The 22,615-nt window shown below is 37.1% G+C and overlaps 1 protein-coding gene across 3 annotated transcripts; it reads right to left on the bottom strand.

Annotated features, from left to right (window-relative positions):
- Positions 1-3,193: 3,193 nt before the first annotated feature.
- MINPP1 (multiple inositol-polyphosphate phosphatase 1) lies at positions 3,194-22,570 on the bottom strand. Of its 3 annotated transcripts, none has more exons than XM_079793139.1 (5): positions 21,885-22,570; positions 18,968-19,165; positions 17,042-17,139; positions 11,750-11,883; positions 3,194-4,241 (listed from the first exon to the last, which is right to left on the bottom strand). In XM_079793139.1, the coding sequence occupies exons 1-5, from the start codon at positions 22,522-22,524 to the stop codon at positions 3,845-3,847; spliced, it is 1,467 nt and encodes a 488-aa protein (XP_079649265.1). In that variant the 5' UTR covers positions 22,525-22,570; the 3' UTR covers positions 3,194-3,844. The 3 variants fall into 3 exon arrangements, with proteins under 3 accessions (XP_079649265.1, XP_079649267.1, XP_079649266.1); XM_079793140.1 differs by lacking the exon at positions 3,194-4,241 and adding an exon at positions 8,599-9,946; XM_079793141.1 differs by lacking the exons at positions 11,750-11,883; positions 17,042-17,139 and having other exon boundaries at positions 3,913-4,241.
- Positions 22,571-22,615: the final 45 nt, after the last annotated feature.

Below are 22,615 nucleotides of genomic sequence, written 5' to 3'. Positions count from 1 at the left end.
CTTAATCAATAAAGAAAAATATTAAAAAATAATAAAATCTGGGAGTAGTACAGGGAAATATTAAATTATGAATTTTAGAAATAAAATTAAGAATCCTATCTTCACATGTATTACCTCAGTAATGATAGTGAAACAAAGTTTTAAGTTAACCTCCTCCTAAACTGCCAGGCATTGAGCTCTAACTACAAATCTTTTAACTGGAAGAATATGACGTATTTTTTCTTGCTGTGAAATTTTCTCAAAAATACTATCAGACACACACATGCCAATTAAAAATAGCTTAACAGATTAATGTGAAAGTGCTTAAAAGTAAATTGAGCTGCTTAAAATGCTTAAGAGAAAACGAATGATTAGGAGAGAATTAAGTGATCTGTGAAGTACAGAAGTTAGATATAGGCAAATTATATGACAATGCAAATATTTATTTTCAGTTTACATTTGGCAGAAGACAGCCCAAATTCCAAAGATAATTAAGGAACTATATGAAATTCCACCTTAGAGAAATACAATCCAAAAATTTATACTTATATATTCTAGTTCGGTTGCTTGTAACTTTCGAAAACTTAAGGGCCTCTATCAGTTCTACAGTTCACAAAAGAAAAGCATTCAAGTAAAGATATCATAAAAGTTGATTATGCCTGGAAAAAAACAAGCTCTTTTTCTTTACAAATTGAGTTTTGCTTTCAGTATTAAAATTAAGATCAAGATTACGGTATATACAAAAATTGTATCCAGTGGATGATTATGTGTGTTGGAGAGCAGAAACTTCAAAATGATTAGAAAAACCACTAAGTACAATACACTGCACTCATGAAGTTGTAGATTAGACAGAAAAATGGCGAATGTCTATAGGCTAAAATGTCATGTCGGACAGGGTTAAATTTGGCTTAACTGAAGTAATTTGGTCACCTATTATGAATGAACTCTTGTTAGCCAAAGATTATTTATTTTTTTAAAATATATTTTATTGATTTTTTACTGAGAGGAAGGGAGAGGGACAGAAAGCCAGAAATATCGATGAGAGAGAAACATCGATCAGCTGCCTCTTGCACACCCCCCACTGGGGATGTGCCCGCAACCAAGGTACATGCCCTTGACCGGAATCGAACCCGGGACCCTTGAGTCCGCAGGCCGACGCTCTACCCACTGAGCCAAACCGGTTTCGGCCAAAGATTATTTTTTTGATGTTCAACTTTTGATATATCCTATCCTGGGTAAGACCTTTAGTTTTCATCATGATATTCTTGTTTCAGGCATTTCCAAAATGAGATTAATAGCACCAGAATAATATCTCTATCTCTATCTTCTCTGTATTAGCAAAAATAGACCACTTTTACTCTCCATCCTGAAATATTTTACTTAGCAATGACTACAAAGGTGACAACATTGTTCTATTTAACAATGAAATTAAACAACTGCTGTAACTTTCACATGAAAGTTATAAGAACTATGTTCATTCAACGTTAGATGCCCACAGACTGGATCTAGTGTTTGTACATAAAAAGTACTCAACAGGTATTAATGAATTGATGGTACTAATTTGTGACAAATGACCGGGATTAATAAGTCTTAAAAAACAAATACAGCAGATTCAAGAATAATATGCACAGCATGTCCTTTTATAGAATATTTTAAAACTTCCACAATAATATTCTAAGCTTCCAGAGTCAAACATTTAATGGAATGGTGATTATTGAATTTTATGCTGGCAAGGAGTGAGGGCAATAGCATCAGGGAAGCATATAAGTCCTCAATTGTTCTTATTTGGATCTAAGTCAAATATTATAATACTAATTTTTATAAAAGAGGACAATGGGCATAAATGTTCATTATCTTATTCTCTTGTCTACCTATTTATATAGTTTTTTAAAAAGCAAGCACCGGACATTTTTGCAGGAACAATCAGCAGTATATTGATGGATCAACAGGATTTACCAGCTAATTATCTATTTTAGGAACATTATTAATTTGAAGATCAATAATCTAGGCATCTTATTTTATAATTGCAATATATAGTTGTGATGCACCTTAGATTTTTAATAAAATAGATTTCCATCTTTTAAAGAAGTTAAAATTTATTTGAGAATATTTCAATTATAAGAAAAATGCCTTACATTGCCTGATTTAGTCAAAGCTGCTTAAAATCCCAAACTTTTACCATCAATGACTGATTGATTATTAACACCAAGAGTAGAAAAGACCAAGAATTTTGGTTTTTGTTTGTTTAATCCTCACCCGAGGATATTTTTTCCATTGATTTTTTTTTTTTAGAGTGGAAGGGAGGGGAGAGACAGAGAAGAGAAACATTGATGTCTCACATCGATTGGTTGCCTCCCGCACACTCCCAAACAGGGTGGGGAGTGGAGCCAGCAACTGAGTTATGTGCTCTTCATGGGAATCAAAACCGCAATCCTTCAGTCTGCTGGCCAACGCTCTGACCACTGAGTCAAGCTGGCCAGGGCAAGAATTCTGCTTATTATTATAGCAAAAACGTTCATGGTATTTGACAGAATTCAGAACTCTTTTTTAAAAATTGGTTCATATCTGTGTAACTAAGCCAGTCAGAATAAAGTCTTTATTTTTTTAAAAAGAGCCTGGCCAGTATGGCTCAGTAATTGAGCATTGACTCATGAGGTCAGGGTTTGATGCCTGGTCAGGGCACATGCTCAGGTTTGGGGCTCAATCTCCAGTAGGGGGCATGCAGGAGGCAGCCAATTGATGATTCTCTCTCATCACTGATGTTTCTCTCTCTCTCTCTCTCTCTCTCTTTCCCTGAAGTAATAAACAAAAGGAATGAAAAAAAAATTGGGCAACCAAAAGATATTTCAAAAGATTTAATAGCAAAATAGAGGGTGCCCCCCAAAAATGTATACATAGACTTTAACAGCTGATTCTACTACATTTTGAAAAATGAAATGTCTTTTAATAAACAGTGCTTTTATAATTATTCAAAGTGTATATACATTTTTTGGGACACCCTGTATAAAAACTGAAGCAAAGTGACAGAATGCTAAAAACTGCTAAGCACTGGATTGAAGAAACTTTGATTCTATCCATCTGACATTGCAAACGGTCCTCTTTGTCCTTCTATTGTTATAATTATAAAATAGGTATGATAATTAAACACTGGCCTTGTAGGACTTAGTAGAAGTCTAAAAGGAATTATTGAAAAAGTCTTCAAATACTTTATAAATACTATTAACAAAAACATTTATTTTTTGTCTTTCTTCAATCAAAGTGTCCTTTTACATCAGACTGCTTAATATTGTTTCAAATTCTCAGAGAGATCTTAACATTCTTTCAAAATGATATTCCCATTGTATCACAATATTTCTGATTAAGAAAGATAATACTAGAACTGTTGGGAGAAAGTCGCAAGTCAGTCCGAGGCTTAACCCTATAACCGCTCCCAACATAGAACTGTGCTACTTGAGGAAAAAAAAGAGAGAATTGCAGCACAACTGGTAAAGTTTCTGGACTTGGTTCAATCAAGTTATGGATCATTCAACTGACATACTTTGTTACTCTAGCATTTTCAAGCATTATTTTGAAAACATATTCTCAGTGTGAGATTTCTTGTAAAAATAGGAAGAATTTAACTTCTGTAAACATTTGCAGTGCCAACTATTTCTTTGAATAGATATTTTTCCCCTTAAGAGAGCTGCTCCAGTGAAGAATTGTTGCTTACACGTTCATGTCCAGACTCAAAAAGAAACATTTTTCTATGAAGACGGAAATGCCCAAGTAATGTGAAAGCTTTCTGTAACCAGGGATTGCCCACCTATTCCAAGCATGTAATCACACCCTATAGATTCCTGATGAATTAAAAATGTTCTCCAGTTACTCATAGCTCATCAGATGTGTTGTTCACCTTTGGTAATTGACATTCTTCACTGCTATGACAACTCTGAAGGATGTCCTTGTAGTGGTTCTTCAGATCATCATACAAAGAAGCAGTTTCTTGTGAGTGAGCCAATGGTAACACCTTTTCATTCAGTAACATCTGCACTCGGAATTCTTCTTTAGGAGTCTTAGCATTTTTACAATGGTAAAGCACAAACATCAGGTTTGAGGCATAAGGTACAATGTGACCGCTTCGGAACTTCCGATGCATTTGTTCCTTGTAATTGTAAGCTGTGAGGGGCTCCTTGTCTTTGAAGTAGCCCATGAGTGAAAGCAGTGGAAGAAGGGTCTCTGCATGACCAAACTGAAGGATGACTGGAGAGGAAATTGGCTGAGACCTTAAATGAGAAATTGAGAAAAAATATGTCTATGTATCCGTGTCACAGAAAATAATTTCTACACTTAGAAGCATACAACATTCTCATCAAAAGTGTTTGTAAGCATGTCTTCTTAACTGGTATACAGTAAGCAGGGCATCTAAAGCACCCAAAGCCTTGTATTTACTTCCAAGAAGCATCCCCTTAGGTCTGAAGTTACAAAGCAGTATCATTCAGACCATAACTATATTTGATTTCACCTGCATAAATATTTTTCAATTTTGCATTATTTGTCAGTATTTCAAAATTGGGTGATTTCAGATTCTTACAAATCCAGATTATTTTATTTTATTTTTTGGCTCCTCTTGAAAAACTGAAAGATCTGGCAACATATATATTCACTCAAGGCAATGATCAGTATAATAGGAATGAGGATTACCCTCCAGAGGGGACATAAATCTGTTACACGGTACATACATCACTCCACGCTGTCTAACATAGGATATTTCATTACTTCCCAGATCCCTTTATACATTTGAGCATATGCAAGTCAAAGCTAATACCACTTCCATAATGTAAATATAATGCAATTTAATAGTGATACAAGTTAAAGAAAAACAAATACTGGTTTACAGTTTAAGTCCTCTAGCCATGAGGCAATAACTCCAAAGCTGGGAACCATCCTAAGAATCAATGTTTTTTAAAATTTCATTCTTCTTGATTTTTGCATTTCAAGAAAAAAATACAGAGCTCACTGAATGTCTAGTTTGGGTTTTAAGGGTAAGAAGCAGAATTTAACACAGTTTTAAATAAATTACAAGATCTAAAAGAATGTTAAGTATTTTTTGCATTAACTCAAAAGTATTGCCATTAAATAACAGCTTAGACTATAAGTCACTTGTCTCAAACATAACTGCTTTTCTTCACTATTCTACTTTACAAGCTGAAATTCAACTTAGTAATCCTTAGTGGTTCAAGTGTTGAAACTAGAATATATATGACAAAGCACTCTTCTTCAAGGAGTAAAACATCTAACTCATAATTAATTATGACAAAGGAGCAATGACAATACAGGAGCAATGGAGCAAACACAGTCTTTGCAACAAATGGTGCTAGAATACTAGACATCCACATGCAAAAACAATGAATTTGGACAGATCTTAGACTCTTCACAAAAATCAACTAAAAAAGGATCATAGACCTAAATGTAAAACTCAATGCAATAAAACTTCTAGAAGATAACAAAAGGAGAAAACTTAGATAACCTTGGATATGGCAATGACTTTTATATGTAACACCAAAGGCATGATCCAAGAAAGTTAACTGATAAGCTAATCTTAATTAAAATTAAAAAACTCTCCTCTGCTAAAGTCAATGTCAAGAGAATGAGAAGACAAGTCACAAATATTTGCAAAAGACACCTATGACAAAGGACTGTTATCTAAAATATACAAAGAATTCTTAAGACTCAACAATAAGAAACAACCCAATTAAAAAATGGGCAAAAACCTGGCTGGTGTGGCTCAGAGGTTGAGCATGGATGGACCAAAGAACCAAGAGGTCCTTGGTTCGATTCCCAGTCAGGGCACAAGCCTGGGATTGCAGGCTCGATCCCCAGTGGGGGGCGTGCAGGAGGCAGCCGATCAGTGTTTCTATTTATCCCTCTCCCTTCCTCTCTCAACTCTCTCTCAAATTAATAAAAATATTTTATTTTTTAAATGGGCGAAAGACCTGGAAAGCTCACCAAAGAAGATATACAGATGGCAAGTAAGTAAATGAAAAGGTGTTCCACATCATGTCAGTAAGGAATTACAAATTAAAACAAGATACCACTACATATCAAAATCCAGAAAGTTGACATCACCAAGTACTCATAACAGGATTTCATTCAATCACTGCTGGTATGAATGCAAAATGATATAGCTGCCCTAGCTTGTGTGGCTCAGTGGATAGAGCATCACTATGCGAATAGAAGGGTCCCAGGTTCGATTCGGGTTGCGGGCTCCATCCCCAGTAGGGGGTATGCAGGTGGTAGCTGATCAATGATTCTCTCTCATCATTGATGTTTCTATCTCCTTCTCCCTCTCCCTTTCTCTCTGAAATCAATAAAAATATATAAAAATAAAAGGGGCTTAATGGTATCTTATTAAAAAAATGATATAGCCATTGTGGAAATCAGTTTGGTGGTTTCTGACACAAGTAAACATACTCTTGCCACATGATCCTTATATTCCTTGGTATTTATGCAAGTGAATTAAAAATATATCTATACAAAAACCTAAACATGGACATTTATAGAAGCTTTTTTTCATAACTGTCAAAACTTAGAAGCAACCAAGATGTTATTTAGTAGGTGAATGGGTAAATAAATGGTGGTATATCCAGATAATGAAATATTATTCAGTGCTAAAAAGAAATAAACTATCAAGCCATGAAAAGACATGGAGGAAACTTAAGTGCATATTACTAAGTGAAAAAAGCCAATCTGAAAAGGCTACATAGCATATGATTCCAACTATATGACATTCTCAAAAAGGCCAAACTATGAAAACAGTAAAAAGATCAGTGGTTGCCAGGGGTTGGGGTGAGAGAAGGATGAATAGGGCAAAGAACAGAGGATTTTTAGGCAATGAAACTATTCTGTATAATACTACAATGGTGGATACATGTCATTATGCATTTGTCCAAACCCAGAGAATGTACAACACCAAGAGCAAACTACTGACTTTGGTGATAATGATGTTTCGTTGGAGGATTATCAATGATATCGAATGTACCACTGTGATATAGAATGTCAATAGTAAGGGGTAGGCAAAGGAGTGTATGGGAAGGGAACTCTCTGTACTTTCTGCTCAATTTTGCTATAAACCTAAAACTAATCTTAAGAAGAGTTTATTAAAAACAAAACAAACAACAAAAACCTACTGCCATGGGAATATATGTGACTCAAAAGTGATTATTTTTATTCCAAAGAGTTAACATCCATCTTAAACAGCTGCTCATGCTTATACCTGTTTATCCTTTCAGATGACTTACATTTCAATTTTTCTTTACAAAGTAGCATTAAATGTTAAATGGAAAAACATTTCCATTCTAAATTATATCCAAACATCAAAAATGGAGACTTCTATACCTTCAATTAGTGGGGGTTAAAGAGTTATGGAATTTGTGTGTGGCCACAAATACAGTAGGGCTTTTTTATTGGTTTTTATAACTCTAAAGATGTCAAAGCAAATACACAAGAGTCTTTATTTATGATCCAATTTTTATCAAAGGCCATTAAAGGTATGTGCCAAGTTTCTGTAAAATAAATCAGTAATTTCTGTTAAGTGAGTTGGTTCCATTTCAGAAACACACTATTTTTTGCTCTGCCTCACAACAGAGAGTAAATCTTAGAAGTGTCACACATCTGCTAGGTTCTTGAATTCTATACCCAAGTCCCAAGGAAGGACATTCTAAAAAATGTAAAGTATCAATACAAATATAAGAAAACAAGTGATTAATCTATATGAATGTATACATAGAAATACACTGTTGGAATCAATGTTTTAGGGTTGAGAAGTAGTCAAATCCTCTCATTTTAGAAATAAGGAAAAGACAAGTGAATTGCTTAATATTATCTAGCAAGATAAGAATACAGTTCTCCAAATTACAGCCCTCTTTTACTATTATAAGTTGGTAAGAAGATTTTATTAAACCTTCAATTAAAAGTGAAATTTAATTTGAAGTTTAAAATTCTGTTGTTAAATAAAGGCTGATTACTAAGTGTATGTTCAAAATAGGTAAAACACTCCAAAAAAGCACTTCAAGTCATTCAAAAAGTTCAACCAGAAAAACAACCAATAATTGCATGTTTTTCCCCTAAATATACTCAGCTTAGATCTTTCTAAGCTCTTAATTCAAGTTTCACACTCAACTAATGTTACGCAAGGGGTGTTTTTAAACATGATCCATATAATCCCCATACTTATGTAAGTGCACAAATAAGCAACATGAACTGCCAGAGATATGAGAAGCTTTGGGAAGAAAATTAACAGGAATTTTTTTTTAATCTTCTTATACATCTGATTGAAATATCAGCTCCAATGCGGCATCTGGAGAAGCATCTGTCTGACAGCTTAACACAAATGTAGAACTAAAATGGCTCAAGCATAAAGACTTTTTCTCAAGCAAAGACATAAAGATAAATTCTGCTTCCATTCAAGATGGAATAATAGGGACCGATTTACCTTCCTGCCTTGAACTACTATAAAATCAGACAAAATATAAGAAAGAGCATTTTTCAGACATTCAACAACAGAGTAAGAGTGAAGGAAGCAAATCAGGTGAACCCCAACAACTGTCCCAGATTACTGCCTGGAGTTTCAAGGCTGCAGCACAGAGAAGGGGAGCCCCCAAAAATATGAAAAGCAGCTCAATATCATTAATTTTTAGGGAAATGCAAACTAAAACCAAATGAGATACTATTAAACACCCATTATAACAGCTAAAATTAAAAAGATCTACTATACCAAGTATTAACTAGGATGAAGAATAACAGGAACTCTCATACATTGGTGGAAAGAGATTGTCAGTTTCTTAAAAAGTTAAACATACACCTATATATGACTCAGCTATTCTAGCTCTCTAGATATTATCCAAGAGAAATGATGTGCATATGTCCATATAAAGATCACAAAGGTCCACAGCAGCTTTATTTGTAATAGCCTCAAACTGGAAACACCCCAAATGTCCGTTATAAGGAGGGGAGAAACAAATTGTGGTGTACCCATGGAGGGAATATTCCTCAGCCTTAAAAAGGAATTAACTATTGATAGCCACAACAACATGGATAAACCTCATAACATTGAGCTGAGTGAAAGAAGCCCAACCAAAAAAATGTACGTATTATATGATTCCAGTATATAAAATTCTAAAAAAACACACAAATTAATTTATAGTGTCAGAAAGCAGATCAGTGGTTGCCCAGTTTGGAATGGGGGTGGGGGTGGGGAGGGTGGAAAGTAGATTACAAAGACTCACAAAGAAATCTTTGCATGTGATGGATATTTCATTATCATAATTTTGGTGACAATTTCATGGGTATAAACATACATAAAAACTCATCAAATTGAACACTTTAAGTATGTGCTGTTTATATTAACTATACCTCAATCAAGCTATTTAAAAAAATAAAAAATATTAAGGGCTGATAGGCTGAGGTTAGTGACAGTTTTCAGTAACCAATCTCAAAGATTCCTCCCTCCCACCAAGACTTTACCAAACCCCAGTTCAAATTTATTCTCCTTCAGCACTTTTTTTTTTTTAGTGGTTTTACAAATATCCTCCAAACCAGACATGAGTTCTTTGAGACAGTAATTTAAATGTATTCACCTTTTGCCTGCGTAAGCTGTGTTGGAGTGGAATGGGAGTAACATTGAAATTTAGGAAAGCACTTAGGAGGCAGGTGCTAAAACCTAGGAGAAGATATTAGCTAGCATAAACTGAGGTGGTAGTGATACCTATGTAATCAGCTAGCGATTGCTAACAGGAAAGAAGCAAAGGGAAGGCCAGACATTAAAAGCATGGCCGTTGGGCAGCTTGCAGATCACTGGGGGGTAAAGGAGTCCAACAAAGGGGAGACAGATGCATATACAGTGAAGCTGGGGTGACTAGGGAAGGTACTTGCCTGACTGTCAAGCCTGGAGAACCATGGATTGGCCAGAATAGGTGCAGCCAATGCAAGCCTGTGAAAATTTAGGAAGACATAATCCCTAAACAAAGGAATCCTTTCTCTTATTGCTCTTGGCTCTCTTGTACCCGGTTCTTTACATTTCCCCTGTACGGCCCACAGCCATGCAGACTCCACACACAATGGACTAATGGATTGAAGTTGGGAACACAAGCTAAGCTAGTCCGATGCTGGACTGAAGTGTGCAAATATGGGTCAAAAATTCTAGACACTGGCTCTGATTTTAGCCCTGCTAAAGGCAAAATGGGACTTCTTCCTTTGTGGTACTGAGGGAAATGAAACCTTGGAAACTAAGGGGTTTGAAATAAAACTTTCCACAGAAATAAAACTTTCTACAATATCTCATCCTCCCCTGTGAGTCTCAGAAAATTCATTTTCTCGGGATATAGCAAGAAGCCCACTCCCACTAGCAACAGATGGAGATGTGGACCCCCTACTTTTCACCAATAACAGTAGCAGTGGGGGTGAAGAAAAGTGGGAGATTGATATAAAACTGGAAGCCAAAAGAAAAAAATCACATTATTAGGAGTAGATATAGAAGATGAGGGAGACAGTAAAAATGATGCATGGGTTTGTGGCTTGGCTGCCTGGGAGGATGATGGTGTCATTGACTAAAACAGGGAATACTGAAGAAAAAGGATTGTGGATAGTCCTTCAATATCCACTGAGCATTCCAACTGCATTTCACACTTGTTCATAGGCACTGAGGAGAAAGCGGTGAAATAAACAAAGTTCCACTGAGAGTCAAAAAGTATCTTTCCAGAAGCAACTGGCCATTTGAATCTGCAGAGTACAATGCTTTTCCCCTCACATTTAGCTCGTCTCTTTCAATAACGAGCACTAAAACTGAGGTGGCACCTCCTGGTACAATGAGTTAAAATTCCCTGGAACACTGACTTCAGAAAGTTAGCAAAAAGACCAGCAAGAATAGGTTCTGAGGTCTTAGAATCTGCATGCATTTCTAAGAACTTTAAAAGACAAAGCTCTCCCATTATAATGGGCTAATTAACCAAATGGCTATTTTATACATTTATTTCAATGCTGCCATCTTATGTTAAAATATGGAACTACACAACCTTAAAAAGCCATACCCTTTTCCAGTGAAATCTGAAAATACCAGAGATTTCAGAGTCAGTGAAAAGTTAGAAAAAGGATAATGAAAGTTATTCAATGAAAATAACAAATATTTATAGCAATTAATTTTGGTGTCTGAGAGTATCACTCACAAAAAAAGAAGATCTCATGAGGCAAGCAATTACATTCCAGAATATAAACTTTACTTTGAAAAAGCAGGATAGAAATATACTGATAGAAATAATGGGTAAGGAAAGAGTAGAATAAAATCCAGGTATATCACATTTCTTTATTAAATTCATTCTGTTTTTCTAATCATAGCTGCTCAAAAAGCAACAATGGTTAAATAGCAAATCTAGCCCTGGCTGGTTTGGCTCAGTGGATAGAGCCAAATATACAAGCAAAACCTATTTTTAAAAATCACCCGTGAAAAAAATATTTTCCATAAGCTTAACTGGGCACTCAGAATATACATCATGCCCTGGCCAGTGTGGCTCAGATAGTTGGAGCATCATCCTGTACTCCGAAAGGCCTCGGGTTCGATTCCATCAGCGCATATGCCTGAGTTACAGGTTTGGTGCCTGGTGGGGGTACACGAAAGAGGCAACCAATCAATGTTTCTCTCTTACATTTATGTTTCTTTCTATCTCTCTCTTTTCTTTCTCAAATCAATAAACATGTCCTCAGGTGATGATGTAAAAAAAATTATTTTTTAAGTTTTTACCTTTTTTTCTGTTCAACTGCTTTGTCCAAGTGCCGAAAGATATCCTGAAACAGGATGCAGCTGGATCGACTATTAATAGTATACCCGTATCCTCTTTTCCAATATTGTTTCAGATCATTTAAATATTCTAATACCTAAAAATAAAAATTTTAAAAATCATTTTTAAATCATTACATTTTTAATCATGTAACAGATTCCCTAATTTACATTTACCATTTCAAGTACTTACTAACTGGACCCAAAGATTTATGCCACACAGAGATATATGTTGACATATAAATTTAAATTGTGGGAATTAGAGGACAGCATGTAAAAGCAAGTTAGACCTCACAGCCAAAAGTCCAGCATCCATAACAGTTCAGAACAGTGGGTTATTAAAGACATGTGTTCATATCCCTTTTCTTCTAAAATTATATTAAGATGATAGCAAAAACATACACAGAAAAATAAAAGATACACATGGAATATTATTACAGTACAGAAAGATGCCTAGATCAGGAATTTTTAAGAATTTTAGAAAGGTAGAAATCAGACAGAAAATGAGTTACTTTGATTAATGTATCAGTTTGGCAAAAATAAAAGGAATAAAAGTAGGCCAAAAATATGGAGAACTGGTACTGCTGAAAGGAATGTATATTATTATAGATATTCAAAGGGCAAATTGGCAAAATCCATAAAAACATATATCTCTAAGACCCATTTAATTCCATTTCTAATAAAATAATATTCACAGAGGAACACAGGAGAGAACATACAAGAATGTCTTACAGCAGCACTGCTTACAGGAATCAAAAAAATATTCCAGAAAATACCTAAATATCATTAATAAATAGTTAACTAAACTATAGTATACACATACTATGGAATACTATGCAGTTATTAAAAATTCTACACTGTTGCCCTGGCCAGTGTGACCCAGTTGGTTGGGCATCATACCATACACCAAAAGGTTCCCGGTTCAATTTCTGGTCAGGGCATTGACCCTGGATCGATTCCTGGTAGGGGACACGCAGGAGGCAGCCAATTGATGTTTCTCTCTCTCACTGGCCTTTCTCTCCCCGCCACCCCCTCTCTAAAAATATATATATATATGAAAAAAATTCTATATTGTAGATCTACAAGTACTGACATGGAAGCTCTCCAAGATATACTGGTGAATGAGAAGAACAAATTAAGAATAAAAATAGTAAAATGACCATTTGTTACCAAAACACACGCGGACACTAGACTTTACATTTTTAAGAAGGATACAGATTATAAATAGCATAGAAAAGGGTGGAAAGATATACATCAATTAACAATAGTAATTAATCTGTGGAGTGGTCTTGAATTGGAGTTGGTGATTAAGGTAGTCTTTCTTTACTTGAAAGTTAAACTTTGTATTCAAGTATTATTTGATCAGATAAAAACCAAAACTATAGAATTAAAACCTGCAACCCAATAGAGGTACATGAGAGCCTATGTAGTAGTTATGAGCCATTCTTCCCAAGAGACCGTAGGCAAGCACGTCAAACTCGCAGGTGGTGGGCCACATGCCTCATTTAATGCCGTGAGTTTGACATGCTTGCGAGAGAAACTAAGTAAATACTAGCCATAAGTTTAAGAGCAAGAGCAGGCTAGTGCCATATAACCAAAACAAAACTAAACATATATTAAAGAGGCAACTAACTCAGAAAGTTAGCAAAAGTCCAAAGTAAACATTTTTAAAAAGTAAAAAAAGAAACTAAAATAAAAGCAATTAAAATTCTATCAAATCTATTCAGAAAATAAAACAAAAATGGTATCAGAAATGAAACAGTAGTTATAACTGGAAATTTTTAAAAAATCCTATTTGCGCTTTTAAAACTTTACATCAAAAAGACTTGAGCTTGGCTGGCGTGGTTCAATGGTTGAGCGTCGACCTATGAACCAGGTCACGGTTCGATTTCTGGTCAGGGCACATGCCCGGCTGCAAGCTCAATCCCCAGTGTGAGGTGTGCTGGAGGGAGCTGATCAATGATTCTCTCTCATCATTGATGTTTCTCTCTCTCCCCCCTCTCCCTTCCTCTCTGAAATCAATAAAAATGATTATATATACCTATGTATAGCTACAAATATAGGGCTTTATTAAGACAAATGTGAAAACTTGAATACTGTATATTAGATAATATGTACTATATATATAATTATAGTTTATTATGGTTATGTAGGAGAATCTTCTTGTTGAGATGCATGCCCAAGTATTTAAGGGTGAAGTTTCTTGAGGTTTGCAAAAGACAAAGATTACATATATGTGGTAGACAGAATAAATGACCCCAAAGATGTCTATATCCTAATCCCTAGAACCTCTGAATGTTATTTTACATAATAAAAGGGAATTTGTGATTAAGTTAAGGATCTCAAGAGGGGAAAATTACCCTAAACTATCCAGGTGGACCCAATATAATCACACAGATCCTTTTAAGTAGACAGGAAGGACAATCAGAGTAGAAAACATAACCATGGAAGCAGAGGTCAGAATGATACAAGGAATACAGGTGGCCTCTAGAGACTGAAAAGGTGTGAGGAACCTTTTCTTGCCAAGGGCCTTTGAATATTTATAACATCATTCATAGGCCATACAAAATTATCAACTTACAAATTAGCCTGCTATATTTGGTCAAACATTTAATTAACTCACCTCTAATACCTTGGCAGGGCTGGACGTCCCCAGTCCCACCCTAAAGCCTCCAGAAAAAACACAGCCTTCCTGAAACCTTGATTTTAGCCCTATAAAATTCATTTTGGAATTCTGACTTACAGAAGATAATAAATTTGTGTTGTTTTAAACCACCAAGTCTATGGTAACTAATATATGTAGAAAAAAGCAAATGTAACAAAAGAAAGGTTAACAACTGTTGAATATAGGTAAAGGACATGAACACTCATGGTATTATTCTTACAGTTTCTGTTAGTTGGAAATTTTTCAAAATAAGTTGCGGGAGAGGCATTCATAAGCAATAAAGAGATAAAAGGGTAATCTTAAAAAGAAAAGTAAAAGACTAGTATAGAATCTTACAGTTATAGGGGTGTTCCTGAGTCACCTGATAGTTCCATCCTATATAATAAAAGTGTAATATGCAAATTGACCAAAGGGCAGAACAACTGGTTGCTATGATGCGCACTGACCACCAGAGGCAGACGCTCAACGCAGGAGCTGCTTCCTGGTGATCAGTGGGCTCCCACAGGGGGAGCACTGCTCAGCCAGACAGCTGGCTAGCCCAGTGACAGTGGTGGGAGCCTCTCCTGTTTCCACTGCAGGCAGGCAGTAAGGAGCAAGGGGTCCCGGACTGCGAGAGGGATCTCTGCCTGCCAGCTTAGGGGGCTTAGGGATTGGGCCTAAGCTGGCAGGCAGACATCCCCCAAGGGGTCCCAGACTGCGAGAAGGTACAGGCCGGGCTGAGGTTCTCTCCCCCCCCCCCCCCCCCCCCCCCGCCGCTCCCCAGTGCATGAATGTCATGCACCGGGCCTCTAGTCTCTTAATAGATAAGGAAATTGTGAGGCACAGAAAGATTGTTACTTTGACCAAGATCTTAACTTCCAGGGTTTTTGTAATCTATCAAACTATCTCCCAGAAGAGAAAGAGAAGATGCACAAAAGGAGAGTGCAATGTTTAATTGGAAAGGGATTCAAATAGGGAAAGGGAAGGAAATACAAGTAGGTGACACAAAGATGAAGCAGAGGCTGGCTATGATCTGAGATGTGTATCTTTACTGCAGGGAAAGTGGACTGCACTTAATCCAGACACTGTCAGTCCTCAGAAGTAAGGGACCACATGGAGAGCCACTCAGAATAGGAAATGGGCAGACAGCAGGAGGCCAGATGGGCACATGCCGAATAGTCCAACAACTACAGGAACTTGGGCAAATAAGTTATTCTTTTGTTAAAATTCCCTTTTTGCTTTTTGCCAACACTGATCAGTCATTTACACAATACTGAAACTTACTTCAATTCTGTTCATTGGCTTTCTTCCCTAGAACAGTATGTGTAGGGAGAAAAGGGAAATGTACTATTTTGACACATATATAAATGGTGGCCATAAATCTCAGTTTATATCTATACCAGCATACTTATTAATGGTGCTCATTTCACTTTAAAAGTATCCCAATTTAAAAGACAAATTTTATGATCATCCTAAGCAAAGGGCATAACAAAAGAGGGAACATAAGTTAAGTTTCTGAAGTGATGAGTTGTGGACTATTAGATAAGAAAGATACTGGGGACTTGGGACAAAGAAAAAGATCATCATGACACTCAGGATCACAGAGAGAAAATATAACACACCTATTACTTTTGGTGCTCAGCATCCTAAAGCAATCATCTACTGAGGGCCCTTTCCCCTTCTTCCAAATCAGCCACGAAGCCTAGTTCCACATTGGCACAATACCACATAAAACCTGCTTGCTGGTCACTTGTCTTTGAAGAACAAAATAAAGCACTCCTTTACCTTCAAAGATACATTAGTTCTCACCTTAAAAGCCTGCTTCTATCTGGAGAATAGTATACTACTTTTCAAAATTTGAGTTTAAAATTTGAAATTAATTTATTTTCATATGGAATATTGAAGGTTTCATATGTATGGAAGGGATGAAGATGATTAAGGATTCAAAAGTCCATATTCCTTAATGATCCATACACACAAACATCCTATCTCATCCCCAGAATTCTATCCAATGCTGCAATCCTCAATACTTTAAAAAAAAAATTAATGCTCTCCTACCTCACCTCTCTGGCTCCCAACATCCCAAAACTGATCAGAATTTACTTCCCTCAAAGTTACCAGAGGCCTGTCTACAAAGAAGGCATATGACTGAGGAGGAAAAAATATGAAGTAGGCAGAAAGAAACTGTAGATGAATTACTGCCATCACCAGGTGGAACAGAACTCAATTTATCATGCAAACTGTTATAAAAGATATTTGGAAAATCATTCATCCTCTCTGAGCCTTGGCTTCCTATAAAAAGGAGAATTTAAATTATATTAGCTCTATAATCCTCTCCAGCAATAAAATCTGATATTGGGTTAAATTTGTTTTTAATTAGATGGGCCTAGAAATCAAATCACAATGGGAGAATGTTTTCCAGAGTTTGATGAACCCAAACTAGTTATAAGTAGGTGGGCCCTATCTGAACAAGCAATCTCTCTTTAGGTGAGAAAAATTATGAGTTAGTCAAAGGTAGTTAATGTTCCCTACTCTGCTTATTTTTTGAGAAGATACTTCAAGCAACAATAAATCATGCAAAAAAGCAAAGAAACTGCAAAATTAACACTTACCATTGCATCATCTGTGTCAAAAACATCACACCAAGGCGATTTAACACCTTTAATTGCCAGGTCAAATGAACAGGTGAAAAAAGCTACCTGAATCAAATCTGAGGGGGAAAGGTAAAATTTGAAGGTTACTACTTTGCAATTTTTCAAAGGCTTATGTGCAGCACAACTGAAGAAACTAAATAAAGTTAGTTGTCACTTTCTTCCCGGCTATCAAAGATTAAGGCTAACTCTGTATAATCCAAAGGGGAGGAACTGGAACTGTCTGGAGAAACCATGAGGATATCTAAATTTCAGCCCAATTAAACTAAAAAGAATTTGTACTACAATAGCTCCAGCCCCAGGATTCAGGCTTGATTCCCAGTAGGGGGCGTGCAGGAGGCAGACAATGGATGTTTCTCTCACTCTCCCCACTCTCACTAAAAATCAATTTTAAAAATCTAAAAAAAAAACACCCACAAAACAAAACAAACACACACCAAAAAACTGGCAAGGAATGATTTAAATGCTCAATTCATTACAATGGTTACCTCTGGGGAGAAAAGGAGATGAGTGAGATCCTCCAGCAGAACCAAAAGACCTCAATATACTTAAAACAACTGAAGCATAATATTAAAATTTGGTAAAAATAAGTTGTGGGTATAACAACATTCATTATATTAGCCATTATTATTATGTATATGCTTGAATTATTTCCTAATAAAATAAATAATTTTTAAAACTGGCAAGTGACCAACCAATTTGGGGAAAGAGAAAAAATTCAAGTTTAAATGCTAGCCTAGTCTAGGCATTTTCACTTGCTTGATCCTTTTTTTTTTTTTTTTAGTGAGTTTATTTGAGCCAAACTGTCGACATATGCCGGGAAGCAGAACCTCAATGAATTGAGATAATGCTCCTCACTTGCTTGATCCTTTAAACATTAAGCATTGAGTCTCCATGACTGACAGATTCCAGTCTACATTTTTTCTCCAATATCTCCTATTTCTAGTCTTTTGGAAATTTATTCACAATATAATGAAATCCACAATCTTTGTATGAATATCTGTCAACACCTACTCTTATGCATTACAAATTCCTAAAAAAAATTATTATTTTTCTTAACTTCCCATTTCTAAGTGACCATATGTCCTGATTTTCCATCTGCTTTCCTGGCATAATTATTAATAATGTCACTTTCACCCTCAAGTGTCCTAGGTTGCATGATAAACTGCAGTCAGCTCATCTCCACTGCAATACCTTATGACTGTCCATTTTCTCAGCATCTCTAAGTTTAAAGCCTAAAAATATAAAATAAATCACACTACTGTGCTTTTCACTTTCTAAAACTTATCCCTTTCAAAACATGAACATGTACTTCTGAATTGCTTCAAAAGCACTTTTATGAGGAGATAACACAGAAAAAATAATTTTTGTTTTATATATAATGCTGAAAGTTGAAACTTTATATACCTCTGCCCTCAAAAAAATTCCAGAATATAGTAAGAATCTTGTACATTAATTTACATAAAACTCAAAGAATTTGAATCTAAAAATAGTTAAGCATGACCAAAAACATATTATTTTCTTTTTTTAAAAAAATATATTTTATTGATGTTTTTACAGAGAGGAAGGGAGAGGAAGAGAGAGTTAGAAACATTGATGAGAGAGAAACATCAATCAACTGCCTCCTGCACACCCTCCACTGGGGATGTGCCCACAACCAAGGTACATGCCCTTGACTGGAATCGAACCTGGGACCCTTGAGTCCGCAGGCCAACACTCTATCCGCTGAGCCAAATCGGTCAGGGCAAAATATTATTTTCTTACTGTAAAATCAATTGTGGGCCTTTTAAAAGGAATAACTTTATTCTTCCATATTTTTCCCATTTTCAGAGTTCAAAAACCATTTAACTACTTCAGAATTCAAATGAAAGATAATAGGTACATTACCTGCATTTAAATTGTTGACTGGCACTTGCAAAGTAGCTGCAACTTTTTTTAAAATGTTCTGCATTTCTGGTCCAGTTTTGAAGGCTTCTACATGATAAAGAGCCGTATCATTCCTTTCCACTTCAGTTAAAAACTTTTCACAATGATCAAAGAACCTCATTAGCTTATCATTAATTCTTGGAGGTCCACACTCCATGTCTGAAAAGACATAAGCGACAATTTCAAATTAATGAATGTTTTGTTTCACGTGTGAAACACACACACACTAAAAACCCATTTATTCATGTTTAAAATAAGCATACATTATTCAAGAAAGACATAGGGCAAAACTACTCCCTTTTGTAACAGTAATTCATGAGTATATGCTAGAAAAGACTAAAGAAACAGTATCAAAGGTAAAATGTGTTCTAACAAAACTACACAATAAAGATAATTGAAATGAATGTTTTCTTAAAGAAAGCAAAAATAATTAGCCATAAAAGTCATAAAACGTACAAAAATGTGTTATGTAAGTACTATTTCTGTTAGGCACAGAAAACTTGAAAAACTAAAAATTAGCAAAATTTCTAATTACTAGGTTAGAGATGATTCAACAGATAGAATCTATTTTTCTACTCTAAGCCAAAGTCTAAACACAACATTTTATTTTCTAAATTAACTTTCTCAACCCTGTTTACTTCACAAATGACTATGCTTGGGACAAAAACTACTAACAATGGCACAAAATACATCTACACTTTTGTTTTTCATTGTGCTAGGAGCTTCTGATTTGGTTTGTTTTCTAACTGAAGCTCCCAAAAACTTCCCATTTAAAATTTAACAAGTTGTATTTTTCCCCAACTTGGGAACAAGTATGTATTGGAAAAGCATTCATAATCATGCTTCAACCATTGGGATGAATTTTCATTGACCATGAAAAGAACACCAAGTATACTATTTCTGTATATAAAATAAGAAAATTAAGTCTAGTTACACTGTTTTGCTTTAGATGGGTGTGGAAAAACATATATATATCTCCATTTCAGGTTCTGAAATGGATAATTCTGCCCACTTTAATTGCAGATTAGATTACAATTCTTAAGAAAGCATGTTAAGTAGGAAAATAAGTGATCTCTGTCATCTTTTTGTGATCTCAAAATACAATTTGCCAGGTGGATCTGGATATTTCATCCTTGCTATTATCTAACACTGCTGCTCTTCAAACAGAAACAAAGGCATCGTTGTTTCTGTAAGAATACAAAATTTAATTGTGTCCTCCCTCAAAAGCCCAAATATACACAACAGCCAAATTGTCTCTAGATAATAATTAGCTAGGCGAAGATGTTTATTCTGAGACTGAAAATGGTGAGGGGGTAGGCTTATTTTGGATTCTTATGATCCCTGGCTTTGTACTTCCAAGGCCAATGTCACCGAGGAGGTCCAATGGCCCCTTTTTGTATATACTATACAGGGTGGGCCAAAAGAGGTTTACAGTTGTGAGTATGCAAAACAGAGTTTATTCTTGTATTACTACTTATTGTATTGTTTTCCATATGAACAACTGTAAACCTACTTTTACCCCACCTTGTATATACTATGCTAAAGTATATTCTACTTTCAACATTCAGTTAATTTAACTGACTTATGGGGAATTTTTACTCATATTAATAGAAAAAGCCTAGCTATAACTAAAAAGCACAATTCAACAATGACTAATTCCAAGTCAGCCAAATAAATTACCCACAGAGCAATTAAGTGACACACAATCCATGGAAGAACCCCTTGGCTAAGGTTGAACTGCTTAAGGATGCTATTGAAGAAACGAGAAACCAGTACTTCATTTTTCTCTTGGACTTTGAAACTAAATGATGTCTCAACCTCAACTCTGACCTTAAAACTGATCAAAAAAGTATTCACACTCGATCATGTCTCCGGCACAAAAATGTTATGTTTTTATTCTTATCCTTAAGTTACAGACAAACAGAAGTTATTTATATAGTGTAAGGGTTAAGAGACAAGCTCTAAATCAGATTTTCTGGGTCCATACCTAACTATATCAAATTAGACAAATTATTTAGTGTTTGTTTCTCAATTTCCTCATCTGATAGGGAGAAAATACTATCAACCTCAGCGAGCTGTTGTACACATAGCAGGTATTAAGTGTTTGCTATTAGTACTGTGTCTGTTGAACATTTTTCTGAGGCGGGGGGAGCATCATTCCTGGGAAACAGAAGACCTGGGAATCTGGGCCTGAGTCCACAAGGCATATTCTTGGGCTCAGCAGCCCCACCTTTAAATTAAAGGGCCCCACCATATGATATCTCAAATTTTGCAAAAGAATAAGTAATGGCATAAATTAGTAAAGTACTGCGTGTTACCACGGACCACAGCTACAACGAAGGTCACTCTACAGTACATCTAAGAACAAAACAGAAAAAAAAGCAGAGCAGTAAAGAAAATTTGAGAATATCTTCCTAATATAGGAGATAGGTCTAGAACCAACATCTGAAAAAAATGTTAAAAAAAAAAAATCCAAAGAGTATCAGAAACAAAGCCTAAGGAAGAAAGTCCTAGGACCTAGATTGTATTTAAAGTGGGCCCAATGGTAGAACGAGCAGCCAGGGAGGGAAGAAAAGGAGGGTTTGTTGCTCAGAGGGGGCAATTCAATTTGGGAATGGATGATCAAAAACGGTCCTGCCACGTCCTGCACGTGGAAGATGCCATATTCATACACGATAAATGAGCAAATAAATGTGGTGTGTATGAGAAGCGAGATAGCCAAGTCCAAGTCCAGACCAAACCGAGAGATGGGGGTTGAGGGACAGAGGGGAGTGAGAGGCTGGGATTGGGGAAGTCCGGGATCCGGGGGAGGTCTGAAGGCGAGAGGTGGGGGTGGGAAGAGGAGGGCAGGGGACCGGCCCGGCGCCCCAGGGCTCACCTGCAACGTCGGGGGGCGTCAGCCCGGGGTGGTAGTGCTGCCACAGCCCCTTCAGGAAGGCGGCGCCGCTCTCCACGCAGCGGTGCTTGGAGCTGGTGATGAGCTGCAGGCGGCCGTAGTTCTCGCGGCTGAAGAGGGCCGGGAAGAGGGAGGCCAGGCGCAGCGCCAGCTGTCGCATGTCCTGCCGCCCCTTCTCTACCAGCTGCCCGTCCATCCAGTCCGCGTACCACAGCGGCCAGGCGGCCAGCGCGGCGCCCAGGTCTCGGCCGGCGGCGTCGGCGGCGGCCGGGTCCCCCCCGGGCCCGCGGGCCTCCAGCAGCCCGTGCAGCTGCCGCAGCTTGCGGATCTGTTTGGCCGTCGGGTAGCGGGTGCCGTGGCGGATGAGGCCGACCAGCTGCACCGGGGTGCAGGTCTCCTCCAGCAGCTCCGGGTCGCGCCGCGGCGACTCGGGGTCTCGCAGCAGCCCGGGGTTGGCATCCTCGTAGCGAGTCTTGGTGCCGAAGTAGGCGCTGAGCGCCGAGGCCGCGGGAGGCTCCGGCTCCGGGAGGGAGCAGCGCGAGAGCGACGAGAGCAGAGCCACCGCCAGGACCGCGGAGGGAGCCGAGGGAGCCCCGCGCAGGCAGCGGGCACCGCGGAGCATGGTGCGGGAGGCCCGCGGGGGGGCGGGGGGGGCGGTGAACGGGCTGCAGCCGCTGACTTCCGGTTCCGGCGAGCAGGGGGCGGAACTGGGC

Source organism: Cnephaeus nilssonii (genome assembly GCF_951640355.1).
Source record: "Cnephaeus nilssonii genome assembly, chromosome: 16".
Taxonomy (NCBI): domain Eukaryota; kingdom Metazoa; phylum Chordata; class Mammalia; order Chiroptera; family Vespertilionidae; genus Cnephaeus; species Cnephaeus nilssonii.
Note: the sequence above shows the minus strand (reverse complement) of the source record. Positions and strands in the feature narration are given on the sequence as shown.

What these genes read in the sequence shown, in the direction of transcription:
- MINPP1 (XM_079793139.1), bottom strand. Translation starts at nt 22,524, where the DNA reads ATGCTCCGCGGTGCCCGCTGCCTGCGCGGGGCTCCCTCGGCTCCCTCC. An exon ending in GACGCCCCCCGACGTTGCAG is followed by an intron (nt 19,166 to 21,884) that starts GTGAGCCCTGGG and finishes ATGTCTTTTCAG; the next exon opens with ACATGGAGTGTGGACCTCCA. An exon ending in TTGACACAGATGATGCAATG is followed by an intron (nt 11,884 to 17,041) that starts GTAAGTGTTAAT and finishes TTTTATTTTTAG; the next exon opens with GTATTAGAATATTTAAATGA.